Source organism: Saccopteryx bilineata, chromosome 4, assembly GCF_036850765.1.
Source record: "Saccopteryx bilineata isolate mSacBil1 chromosome 4, mSacBil1_pri_phased_curated, whole genome shotgun sequence".
Taxonomy (NCBI): domain Eukaryota; kingdom Metazoa; phylum Chordata; class Mammalia; order Chiroptera; family Emballonuridae; genus Saccopteryx; species Saccopteryx bilineata.
This window is the reverse complement of record NC_089493.1, coordinates 49,450,652-49,463,085: the sequence shown is the minus strand read 5'-3', so window position 1 is coordinate 49,463,085 and position 12,434 is coordinate 49,450,652. Positions and strand designations below refer to the sequence as shown.

General features: G+C 46.6%; 1 protein-coding gene across 4 annotated transcripts in view; it reads right to left on the bottom strand.

Moving 5' to 3' along the window:
- CDKL1 (cyclin dependent kinase like 1) overlaps positions 1-11,346 on the bottom strand; it is a 63,891-nt gene extending 52,545 nt beyond the window's left edge. Inside the window, exons 1-2 of one of the 4 annotated variants that reach the window (XM_066272122.1) lie at positions 11,217-11,346; positions 9,726-10,012 (exon numbers count right to left, since the gene is read on the bottom strand). In XM_066272122.1, coding sequence (XP_066128219.1) covers positions 9,726-9,893 — 168 coding nt within the window. In that variant the 5' untranslated portion in view covers positions 9,894-10,012; positions 11,217-11,346. Of the gene's footprint in view, positions 1-9,725; positions 10,013-10,839; positions 11,099-11,216 lie in introns of those variants that run through there. The other 3 variants (XM_066272123.1, XM_066272121.1, XM_066272124.1) reach the window with 3 other exon arrangements.
- Positions 11,347-12,434: the final 1,088 nt, after the last annotated feature.

Here is a 12,434-nt window from a genome sequence, read left to right as displayed (position 1 = left end):
CTATACCTGATGGACCTTTTTCCATGTTTGTCCCCCAAAGGAGCCTTTTTAAACATATTTTCCCAACCAGTGGCTGATGAAATTTTAATACCACAGATATATTGCATGCATACTGTTCGTATATCTGTATTCTTTAGAGAACACAAGTTAGACTTTTTTTGCCCCCTGCTCTCAAGAACCAATTTTCATCCTCTGGGGGCGATGTGTGTTATGTGTCACAGAGTCTGCTCTAAGTCCTAGTGACCCTGTGAGTAATGGCCACATGCCCTTCACAGCCCGGCTCAGCTGGAGACTCATGTCTACGGTTTCTTTTATGAAGTCAATCCATCTCGTATCTGGTCTTCCTCTTCCTGCACCTGCTATTTTTCCCAGCGTTACTGACCCTTCCAAAGAACCCTGCCTTCTCGGAAGTGCCCCAAGTAGAACAGCTTCAGTTTTGTCATGTTTGCCTCCGGCGATGTGTTAGGCTTAACTTCCTCCAGGACCCACTGCCCTTCTGGAGGTCCAGGGTATCTGCAGACTCTTCTCCAACACCATATTTCAAATGAGTCTTTTTTCTTTTCTATCAGCCTTTTTCACCATTCAACTTTCACTGTACATAGTAACTGGGAACACAAGGGGATGGATGAGCTTAGCCTTGGTCTCTAATGACACATATTTGCTCCTGGTGACCTTTCCTAATTCTTTCATTGCTGCCCTGTCGAGTCTCAGCCTTCTCCTGATTTCTTGGCTGCAGTCTCCTTTTGAATTGATGACTGGACCAAGGTAAGCAAAATCTTTAACAATTTCAAAGTCTAGAAATTTTCTTTTTTTTTTTTTTACATAGACAAAGAGAGAGTCAGAGAGAGGGACAGATAAGGGACAGACAGACAGGAAAGGAGAGAGATGAGAAGCATCAATCTTTAGTTTTTTGTTGCAACACCTTAGTTGTTCATTGATTGCTTTCTCATATGTGCCTTGACGGCGGGCCTTCGGCAGACCAAGTAACCCCCTGGTTAATCCAGAGACCCTCGGTCCAAGCTGGTGAGCTTTGCTCAAACCAGATGAGCCCGCGCTCAAGCTGGCGACCTCGGGGTCTCGAACCTGGGCCCTCCACATCCCAGTTCGATGCTCTATCCACTGTGCCACTGCCTGGTCAGGCAAAGTCTTGAATTTTCTATCATAATCTTTGTATCTTAATATTCAAATGCAGTCCTGCTTTGGCACTTTCTTAACTTTCATCAGACGTCGTTTCAAATCATTGCTACTTTCTGCCAATAAGAGAGTGTCATCTGCATATCTTAAGTGATACTCTTCTCATGAAGAGCATGTGTGCTTTATTGTATTGTTTATAGTCAAGTTTTAAATGGACATTTCTTCCCATGGTTATTTTTATTTTTGTTAGTGGCAAACCCTAGCTTTTGCCTTCTAAAACGATCTACGTGCTTGTGGAATGAGAGTTGAAAGGAACCGCTATTTCAGTAAGAATCTGCAACCCAGGCATCCATGGCAGCTATGAGAGCCACAGCTCAGCCCCTCATGAAGCAAGGACAGGGTGAGCCCTGAGGACCAGTCCCTGGGAGACTTCCGAGTGGGGTGTGTGGTACAGCATGATGGTTCTGACATGTGGGAGCAGCTGGGCATGCACTTGGGGACAGGCAGAACTATATCTGCATTCCAGCTTACTAACCAGGAGACCGTGGCAAATTATTAACCACCCGAAGTCCATTCGGAAAATGGGATGACAATACCCTCTTCGGTTGTGTAAATGCAATCTGTACATTCTAGGGAAGGTTACATGACACTTTGCTCAAGTCTACTGAGTGACCAAATGGCAATATGATTCTTCTTCATGCTGTTTCTCATTTTTCTTCTCTTCCGGAGGGTGGGTTGTCACAGACAATGTCCTAGCTGCTGCCTTCAGCCCTTAATTGATGTTGGTCTGATCGGCTTGGAGGCCCCGTCCCATCTCCCATGCTGCTGAAGGTCTGCCCAGGCACCTCCCAGTGGCACTGTCCTATCCTTCACCTCAACTCCACTAGGGGCATCTACTCTTTCCACCACTGCTGGTTGGAATTCTCTGCTTCCTCTTCCAGTGGTTCTACCATTTTCATTCCACAGAGAAAAGGTTCAGCATCATAGAGGCTTGGGACCTTAGTAGTACAATTATTCTAGGTTGGTAGGTTTGTGTTTGTTTTGAAACACACAGCTCTTCCCTGTGGGCACACAGTTATTCCCCAGGGGACTGATCTGGGTTCACGGACAGTCGCCTGCTTCATGCAGAAACAGTGCCACTTCCCATCACATGGTTTGTGATGACTGCCTTTCATGCCATACTTCTTTTTTTTTTTTTTTTTTTTTTGATTTTTCTGAAGCTGGAAATGGGGAGAGACAGTCAGACAGACTCCCGCATGCGCCCGACTGGGATCCACCCGGCACGCCCACCAGGGGCGACGCTCTGCCCACCAGGGGGCGATGCTCTGCCCCTCCGGGGCGTCGCTCTGCCACGACCAGAGCCACTCTAGCGCCTGGGGCAGAGGCCAAGGAGCCATCCCCAGCACCCGGGCCATCTTTGCTCCAATGGAGCCTTGGCTGCGGAAGAGGAAGAGAGAGACAGAGAGGAAGAGGGGGGTGGAGAAGCAAATGGGCGCTTCTCCTATGTGCCCTGGCCGGGAATTGAACCCGGGTCCCCCGCATGCCAGGCCGACGCTCTACCGCTGAGCCAACCGGCCAGGGCTCATGCCATACTTCTTGATTTAAGGTGATCGTTCAGGAACTCTGTCTCCCTCTAAATCTGGGTCCTGTCAGGTGCTCCACCTCCCAAACAAAATATCTTTATTTGCTTGAATCTCAGTTATGAAAAAGGGTTGAATTATTTTTTGCAGTTTTCATGGATCATATGCAAAGCAGATGTACATGCTGGTGGAAGAAGTTATACACCCATAGTTTGAAGACAGCTGTGGATCCTTGTTACATAAAGATTAAGGATAGTGTCTTTAAAGCACACAGCAACAAGCCAAATAAAAATAAAAGGTAGCCTGATCTCCCAGCTGGTCCATGAATTGGTCTATTATGCTATTATAGCTACGTTTTTTAGTCATGGTCCAGGTTAGTAACCCAACATCATGGCCCCAGAAATTTTCTCCCTCCAACACCATCTTTTCTCTTTACTGGATTAATACCATCAGCATACAGATATACTTATTTCTCCCATATTAAAAACAACAGCAGGCCCTGGCTGATTGGCTCAACGGTAAAGTGTCGGCCCAACTTGTGGAAGTCCAGGTTCGATTCCTGGCCAGGGCACACAGGAGAGAAGCGCCCATCTGCTTCTCCACCCCTCCCCCTCTCCTTCCTCTCTGTCTCTCTCTTCCCCTCCCACAGCCGAGGCTCCATTGGAGCAAAGTTGGCCCAGGAGCTGAGGATGGCTCCATGGCCTCCGCCTCAGGCTCTAGAATCACTCCGATTGCAGTACAGTGATGCCCCGGAAGGGCTGAGCATCGCCCCCTGGTGGGCATGCTGGATGGATCCCTGTCAGGTGCATGCGGGAGTCTGTCTGCCTGCCTCCCCCTGCTTCTCACTTTGGAAAAATACAAAAAAAAAACACCAAAAAACAAAAAACCCAGCAAAACAACTCTCTTGGCCTCATATCTTTCCAAATGCCTACTTCCCTCCTATTTCTCAGTTTACTTTTATAATAAAATTCCTCAAGAGTTGCCTATATCACTGTCTCCACATCACACCTCTCATTCTCTCTTGAACCATCTTTGACGAAGCTTTCATTCCTACAATCCGCCCAAACAGCTCTTGTCAATATCTCAGATGACCTCATATTTTTAAAGCCAATGCCTAATTCTAAGTCTATACTAATAATGACCTGTGACACCATGACCATTTCCCTTTTTTTTTCATAGAGAGAAGAAGAGAGGGGAAGACAGAGAACACGAGAGGAAGGGAGAGAGATAAAAGCAGCATCAACTTGTAGTTGTGGCCCTTCAGCTGTCCACTGATTCCTTCTCATTTGTGCCTTGACTGGGGGGTTTTAGCCGAGCCAGTGACTACTTGCTCAGCCAGCGAACTTGGGCTCAAGCCAGCGACCACTGGGCTCAAGCCAGTGACCATGGGGTCATGTCTATGGGCCCACACTCAAGCCAGTGAGCCCGTGCTCAAGCTGGTGAGCCTGTGCTCAAACCGGATGAACCCACGCTCAAGCCAGCAACCTTGGGCTCAAGCCAGCAACCTTGGGATTCAAGCCAGCAACCACTGGGCTCAAGCCAGCGACCATGGGGTCATGTCTATGAGCCTAAGCTCATGCTGGCAACCCCGTGCTCAAGCTGGTGAGCTTGTGCTCAAGCCGGCGACCTCAGGGTTTTGAACCTGGGTCCTTAGTTTCCCAGGTTAAGGCTCTATCTGCTGTATCACCACCTGGTCAGCCTTCTTCACTGAGTTTTTAAGAACATTGCTCTTTGGAGTTTTCTACCTCGCCAAGCACCCCTTCTTGCCTCCCTTGCTGGTTCCTCCCCATCTTCCTGACCTCCAGAAGCTGGAGCTCCAGCGTTCAGTCTTTGATATTCATGTCTCCATTCCCTATGGTGACCTAATCTCATGGCTTTAAATACCATTGCTATGTTGATGTCTCCAAATTTAATATCTTCAACATGGACTTTCCCCTTAATGCCAGAGTTGTATATTTAATTGCCCACTTTACAGACTCCTTGGACTCACATCCCAAACTTAACATATCCAAAACAGAACTCTTAATTTCCTTTCCCCCATATTTGTACCTCAATCTCTCTATCTCCTTGTTTTTCCAGTTACTCAGGTCAAGAACCCTGGAGTCATTCTTGGTTCCTTATCTAAATATAAGACTCCTATATCCTTTTCTCTCAGAATAAATCTAGAATCTGACCGCCACCACCACTCTGACCCCACCATCTCACACTTGGATCACTGCAGTAGTATTCTAAACGATCTTCTTGACCATGGGGCTGGAACAATCCGCAGCTAGAGGAATCCTCCTAGGATATGAGACACAAGGCATCCCTCTACTCAAAACACTCAGCACCCATCTCATTCAGAGTAAAACCCACAGTTCCTACCATGGCCCCCAAAGCCCTCAAGTCTGACCCTTTTACCTCCCTGCCTTCATCTCCTATGACCCTCACCCTTTCTTATTCTGCTCCAGATATACTAATCTATTTGCTCCTCCTAGAACATGCCAAAACATGCACAGAACTTGTCACTTGCTCCTGCCGTGGGGCCTCTGTACTCATTCCCTCTCCCTGGAGTGCTCATGCCCTGGATAGCTACGTGAGTCACTCCTTCACACTTCCTTCCGGTCTTTCTTCAAGTGTCGTTCTTCAGGAAGGCTTTTCCTAATCACCCTAAATAAAACACGAGCCCCTCTATTATTCTTTCCCTCTTATCTTGTTTTATTTATTTATTTTTAAATTTTTATTTTTATTATTTTTTTTGTGTGTGTATTTTTCTGAAGTTGGAAACGGGGAGGCAGTCAGACGGACTCCCTCATGTGCCCGACCGGGATCCACCTGGCATGCCCACCAGGGGGCAATGTTCTGCCCATCTTGGGGTGTCGCTCTGCCACAATCAGAGCCATTCTAGCGCCTGAGGCAGAGGCCACAGAGCCATCCTCAGTGCCCGGGCCAACTTTGCTCCAGGGGAGCCTCGGCTGCGGGAGGGGAAGAGAGAGACAGAGAGGAAGGAGAGGGGGAGGGGTGGAGAAGCAAATGGGCGCTTCTCCTGTGTGCCCTGGCCGGGAATCGAACCTGGGACTCCTGCACGCCAGGCCAACACTCTACCACTGAGCCAACCGGCCAGGGCTTCTTGTTTTATTTTTTTCCACTTGACATATAATTATTTGTTTACCCTCAGTCTTTCTCCTTCCCTATGAGAAAAGGGGCCACAAACAGTGCCTGGATAAAATATGGAAGGGTTGACTACAGTAGGAGCTCTTGGTGAAGAGTGAATTATATTTAGTTTAAAAAGCAGTTTATTAGTCCAAATACTGTTTTTCTTGTACAAATGTGTCACCCATTTTTTCCAAATGGCACAAAATAATGCTATTTGAAAAGTATTTCCAATTTTCAGAAAATACCTTTTCTAAAAATATTAGCAAAATAGGCTTTCTTGATAATAATTATCATCCTCAAAAGCATTTACCAATGGATAGCTACATTTTCATCTGTGCTTTCACACCATGAATTGGAAGCCTTGTAGATGTGCTGCCTTAAATATTACACAATCAACTGCTGGATAATTCACTCCTACAATCGTATCTGCTTAAGAGGACACAACTATTTTTAAGAGTCCAATAGTAGCTATGAGGAGTTCCTTTAAATTGTTAAACAGTTTTAAAAACTGATACACATGAACTTCTCTGAGAATTGATCTAGGTGATCATTAGTTCTTTTGTACTATTAGTATTTTGTTGTATCAGATATAGGTCCTACTCAGCAGGACAGGATCTGATCCGGAGAATCTCTCTGCTCCTGGACATAGTGCTTGGTTTTATGAGATTTGGGTTTCACAAAACGAATGATGGCCCCATTTTCATCAATGGAGAGTGAAATGAGAAAAACAAGGGCAATGATACACCCACACTCACAATGATACACATACACTCACACACACCACAGAAATGAATGCACATAAATGCTATTTATAGTTGCCAACTTCTCTCTTGGAAAGACTGCTTTTTTCTTAAATTGTGTCTCTCCCAGTTTTTAAAAAAATATTAAAATGTCCTTTCTTTTATGAAGCCATGATGAAAGTAGTTGGTAGTTGGTTTTTTAAAAGCCTGACAACCCTATCCTAATCTGGTTTTAAAAAAAAAAAAAACTTTTTTGAAATATTATTGGTCTATGAAATCCAAATTATCTACAAACGAGAACTTTCTAAAAAGAAAATGTAGCCTCGCTTCTGTTATTTTAGGAGAAAGCCTGGCATTCAGAGTCTTCTACAACTAGTCTTGACCTACTTTTCTAGCTTTCCTTACCATGAAGGAAGCATTCAGGTGATCAGCACCTGCCTGTCCTCACCTGCTTTGGCTAAGGCTCCTCATTCATGACCTTAGCAGGGGTCACTGAAAGCCCCAGCTCTGTGAGGGATGTTCAAGGAAAACCACAGGAGCTTAAACTCACTAAATCACCTCACTGCAACCCTCCCCCAGGCCCAAGGAACTGTGTTTTGCTCATAGCCTGGTATTCTTCCTTCCCGTGGGCACTGAAGCTCTGCCTCCAATTCCAGTTCAGATAAAACCTTAAAACACTTGCCTACATCTCACCAATTTCCTGTTCTTGAGGGCTACACATGTGCCCTGGAGTCGGGCTCCAAACCCCAGGGGCGACCTGGGACCAAGGTACAGCTATGTGCTATCCATCACACCGCAGGGCCAGACCTGTATCCCAGAAAAATGCTCACACCTCTCCTATTAGACCCTGGCTATCTTTCTCTCCCTTCTCCACCTGGCCCGGTCGCACCCAGCAGGCATATTGGCCAAGACGCTGGAGTTATTACTTTGCTCCCTCAATATACCACTGTCCACTTATGCACCTTTTCCTAGGATAGACTATCCGCCTGAATGCTTTGTCTTTCATCCCATGCCTCCCTAAACATCTCCTACCTCAAATGTGCCTCCCAACACTTTACTTTCAGTATTCAACAAACATTTTGAGGGTTCTTGCCAGGCGTGAGGACATGAGGTGAATGACACAGGCCCTGCCCATTAGGAACTCAGTCTATCCTGAGTGAGAGCTGAGGGGAAATTACTTCCCTTCCACAAGCTAAGCATCTGAAAGACAGACTATACAACTTTGTGTACACTCTGTTTAGGCACAATAGTATGTACTGGGAAAATAAATGGAAAGACATGACTTGATTTAACATACCATTGATTCATTTATTAACATATTAACACATCTTAACATTATGCGTTAGGAATATCACAGAATTCTGAAAAGTTAGGGCTTAAATGGATAGCCTCTACGGAAGTCTGGTCCCATCACCTCGTACAGATCAAGGGCACCCATCTGTGCACTTGATTTTGGAGAGTAGGGTGCTGCCTGCTTTAAAATCAGGCTTCTGTGCACACAACTCTATCCTTTAGAGCAAAATCAATATTCAGTTATTCGAGAGAACACACCTGACCTCCTAATTTACTGGGAACACCTACCCTTCCTAAGAGTTTATTTTTTTAACCTTTTTAAAAAAAATTCAGCAACAACATTTATTGGAGGCCTACTACATGCCAAGTAGTTGATACAGATACAGAAGCAAGGTCTCCACCCTGCAGGAACTCAATTAATAATGGGAGCTACACCTGTAAACATAACATTGCTGAAGAGTAGTGAGAATTTTCAGAGAAGCCTTCACAGGTGACGTTCAGAATCAGAAAAAAAGGATCTCTCCACTAGAAAGAATTTTCCTTTCCTTTGGAGTAAAGGAACTCTTGGAAATACAATGATCCCCTTCTCCTCTTTGAAAGCCTGAGGCAGTGAAACATGGCACCCCCAGCCTAGGAGAAAGGTTCAAGGGTGAGAACCCCTCCCTGTGCAGAGGGTGGGGAAGGGCAGCGGGCCCAGGCCCAGGCAGTGGCATGGATGAGCCAGCACCGCTGGTCTCACCCCTCCCTAGGGGAGCCCTTCAGGACGTGTGTGTGTGTGTGTGTGTGTGTGTGTGTGTGTGTGAGAGAGAGAGAGAGAGAGAGAGAGAGAGAGAGAGAGAGGATGGAAGTGTTTTCTCAGAGTAGATGATATCCTAACCCCAGAAAGAGAAAGTGTTCCTATTGTCCACACACTTTAATTTATTGAAAGCCTGCTGCTGCTTCCCATTCAGGGTCCTTAATCAGAGAGAACCCCACATACTCAATTCATGGGGAAAAGAAGACGTTTAAAGAGGCCTGGAGAAAACAGAGAGGCGGGGATAAAAGAAAATCCTGCATGTTCTGCTCATCTCCCACAAGACTACTCTTTCCTGGTCATGAAGTTAGTCAACATTTCAAACACAGGCCCTAACTGTTTGAAACCAAATTAACCCCCACTCCATTCACGACACATCACCATCTACCTTGAGGTCTGGGTTTCATCTTCACAGATATTCAGAAAAGAAACCTCTTTCCATTAGAGGGAAAAAAAAAAACAGTTTTAACATGTAATAAACAATACCTCTCCACCCCCACCCCCGCGCACCTTGATATCATGGTCTCCTAGGGTTAATAAACATTTTTAAAGTGATCATTTCACTTGAGAAGAATCCTTCTCAAGACATTATGATGCTCAGTGGTAGATAAATGTGAAGTGTAAATGTCAGCTTCCTAACAAATCGAAAACAAGTGAATTATTCGTTTTCTTAATGGACTGAGAACATTAACAGAAGACAGCCTTAGCGTTTAAAAACCATGAATGCTATGCTAACAAACCCTAATTGTGCTAAGTTCTTGTGCTATCAAAGTTGATGGCTCTCGAAGAACCAGATCTATACAGGCGACAAGGAAGAGAAACTATTGGGAAGGAAAATAAAGTATCCCACAGCATCACCGAAAGTGAATGCCACCTCTGCTGTTTAGTCCATCATATAAATGGTGATTTGTGCACAGATGTCTCCCAGTTGTGTCGCAGGACGAAAGTCCATGAAGGAAAGAGATGCAATCACATCTCAAGGCATTTATTTAACATAACATGACTCCAATTTTTTAGTCCCAGAAAACTCACTTGATAAGATTCCATTACCTTGAGCATGCGGATTTCTCGAAGGGCGATTTTCTTTATGACGGGGTCATCTTCTGATTCCAGAAACCTCTTGATGGCCACAATCTGACCCGTGTCCCTGTTTCTGCATTTGAAAACAACTCCATAGGATCCTTCTCCAATTTTCCCAATTTTTTCATACTTCTCCATCACAGAGAAATAAATCTTCTTAAAATGGATCTTCACATCATTTGAAAATGTCGCTTATAAAATATTGGCACAACAGAATGCACTGGAGCCCCACTCAACGATGGGTCTCTGTCAAGGACCTAGCACAGAAGACAGCACCTGTTCAAGAATCAGGACTTGACCCATAGCTTTAAAGCCTCGCCCCTCAGCAATAGCAACCTGACCAAATGACAGCTTCGAGTTAGTTAACCCACTTTTAACCGTCTTGTTATATATACCCTGCAAGTTAAAATGTAACCAATCATTCAAAAATGAACCGATTTGTAAGATAATCTGTCTTTTTAATGTTATAGTTCATCCGATCTAAGACACATGAGCTGGCTGGAGGTCGAGGAAGGCTAAGGGCTTCCCCGGTTCTAATTTCGGGTCTGATTTCCCTGCGGCAAGAAGACACCGCCAGGCTCCCCGCGGGGGCGGGGGCGGGGACGGCGGCGGCGGCGAGGCCGGGCGGGGCGGAGACCCGGCCCGAAGAGACGCCCGCCCGGCGCCCGCGCCTCCGCTGCCCGGCTCCGAGGCGCAGGCCCGGAGCTCGGTACGCAGAGGCCGCCAGCGCAGCCCGGGCCTCCCGCCCGTCCCCGGCCCGCGCGGCGCAGCCTCGAGGGGCGCCACGTGGCAGCCAGGCCCGCCGGGTCCGGCCGGCGCCTCCTTCCCGACCCGGGACTCGCGGCGCCGCGGCTGCCGGCCCGGCCTGGCGCCCACCCCGCAGACTCCTGCCCGGCTCCGCTCTCGCCTGCCGGGCCGCGATCTCTAAGGGACCCGGTCCCCGCCCCGGGCTGGCCTGGGCCGGCCGCCGCGCTGGCTGCCCCGCTGCACCCGGCCGCGGTCTGGCCGCAGGGAAGGGCCCTGGGGGTGGTCCTCGGCCCTTGGAGGAGCTGTTCCCGCAGCGGGCCTGGGGCCCTGCACTTACGTCCCTCGGCCGGGAGAGGAGGGCTGCGAGCTCGCCAACTCCCGCCGGGCGGGAGAACGCAGCGGGAGCAGAGTCTGCCGGGAAGACGCCTGCGCCAGGAGTCTGCCCCCCACACCCCACCTTACACCCCCTTATTCTCTGCCGGACTGTAAACGCCTTAAGGGAGGCTCTGGATCCGCCCTGATCAGTGGCCGGTAGCATCCAGTCAGGGAATGGAAGGAAGGGAGGGAGGGAGGATAAGGCAAAGAAGAAGAGAAAGGTATGATTGAAATTGGTTCAAGTTGGCACTTCATTAACTTGGAGGGTGAGGGTGCTCCTTGACCAGTGACTTTCATTACAACCCGGCCTTCTGATGCGAGAGGTGGAGGCCTACTTACGGAGCTTTGTTTTAGGTCCCTTATTCACATCCTTCTCCCAACTGGCTCCTACTTGCTTAGGTTTGAAGTTAATAGACCTGGGGAAGTTAATAGACCTGGGGAAATCATGAAATAAGGTAATTTGCCCCTGGGCAGACTGCCTCAGTACTTGTCTATCCCATTTCATCTGCCCAGGGTGTTTGCCCTGGAAGTAATACCTGAAGAGAGAACTCAACATACTGTCTGAAACAGGAATGCCACTAAATGTAAATCAGGCTAGAGGTTGGGTGAGAGCTGGAGCTGGGAGGAGAGGGACTGGTGGCTGCCTTGACAATGGAGAAGTACATAGATGGGGTCCAAGGGTGGACCAGAGATTGTGAACCTCCCAGAAATTGTCTGCAAAAGGCAACCACTGATGTTTTCTGTCTCTATAGTTTTGCCTTTTCCAGAATGTTGTGTCATTGGAATTCTACATTATGTAGCCTTCTGAGCTAAGCTTCTTTCACTTGACATAAATCATTTGAGATTCAGCCATTTTGTTGCATTTATCAGTAGTAGTGTATTCCTTTTTACTCCTGAATAGTATTCCATTACATGGATATACCACCATTTGTTTGTCCATTCCCAGTTGAAGAACATCTGACTTGTTTCCTGTTTGGGTGAGTGTAAGCCAAGCCACTATAAACATCCATGCATGGTCTTTATGTGAACATATGTTTTCATTTCTCTTGGGAAAATAATACTTAGGAGTACTGCTGGGTCATATGATAACTGTATGTTATTGAAGTAACTGCCAAAATGTTTCCCAAAGTGACTACATTTCATATTCTTGCCAGCAATGTTCTAATTACTCTGTATCTTTGTCAGCACTTGATGTGCCAGGTCTTTTTATTTCAACCATTTTAATATGTAGGCAATGGTCTCTTGTGGCTTTAATTTGCATTTCCCTCATGACTAACATTCAACCGTTTTTCATATGCTTATTTGTCACCTAGATGTTTTCTCACTTATAAATTCTAGGAAGTAAAAACAAAAAATTCTAGGAAGTTTCTGTAAATTCCTTGAGATTTTCTATGTAGAAAACCATGTCATCTGCAAATAGGGACAGTTTTAGCTCTTTCTAACTGGTGTGCCTTTTATTTCTTTTCCTTACTTTATTGCCCGTGATAGGTCCTCCAGTGTGAACTCAAATGGGAGTGGTGAGAGAAGATATCCTTTTTACTGCTCTTAGGAGGAAAG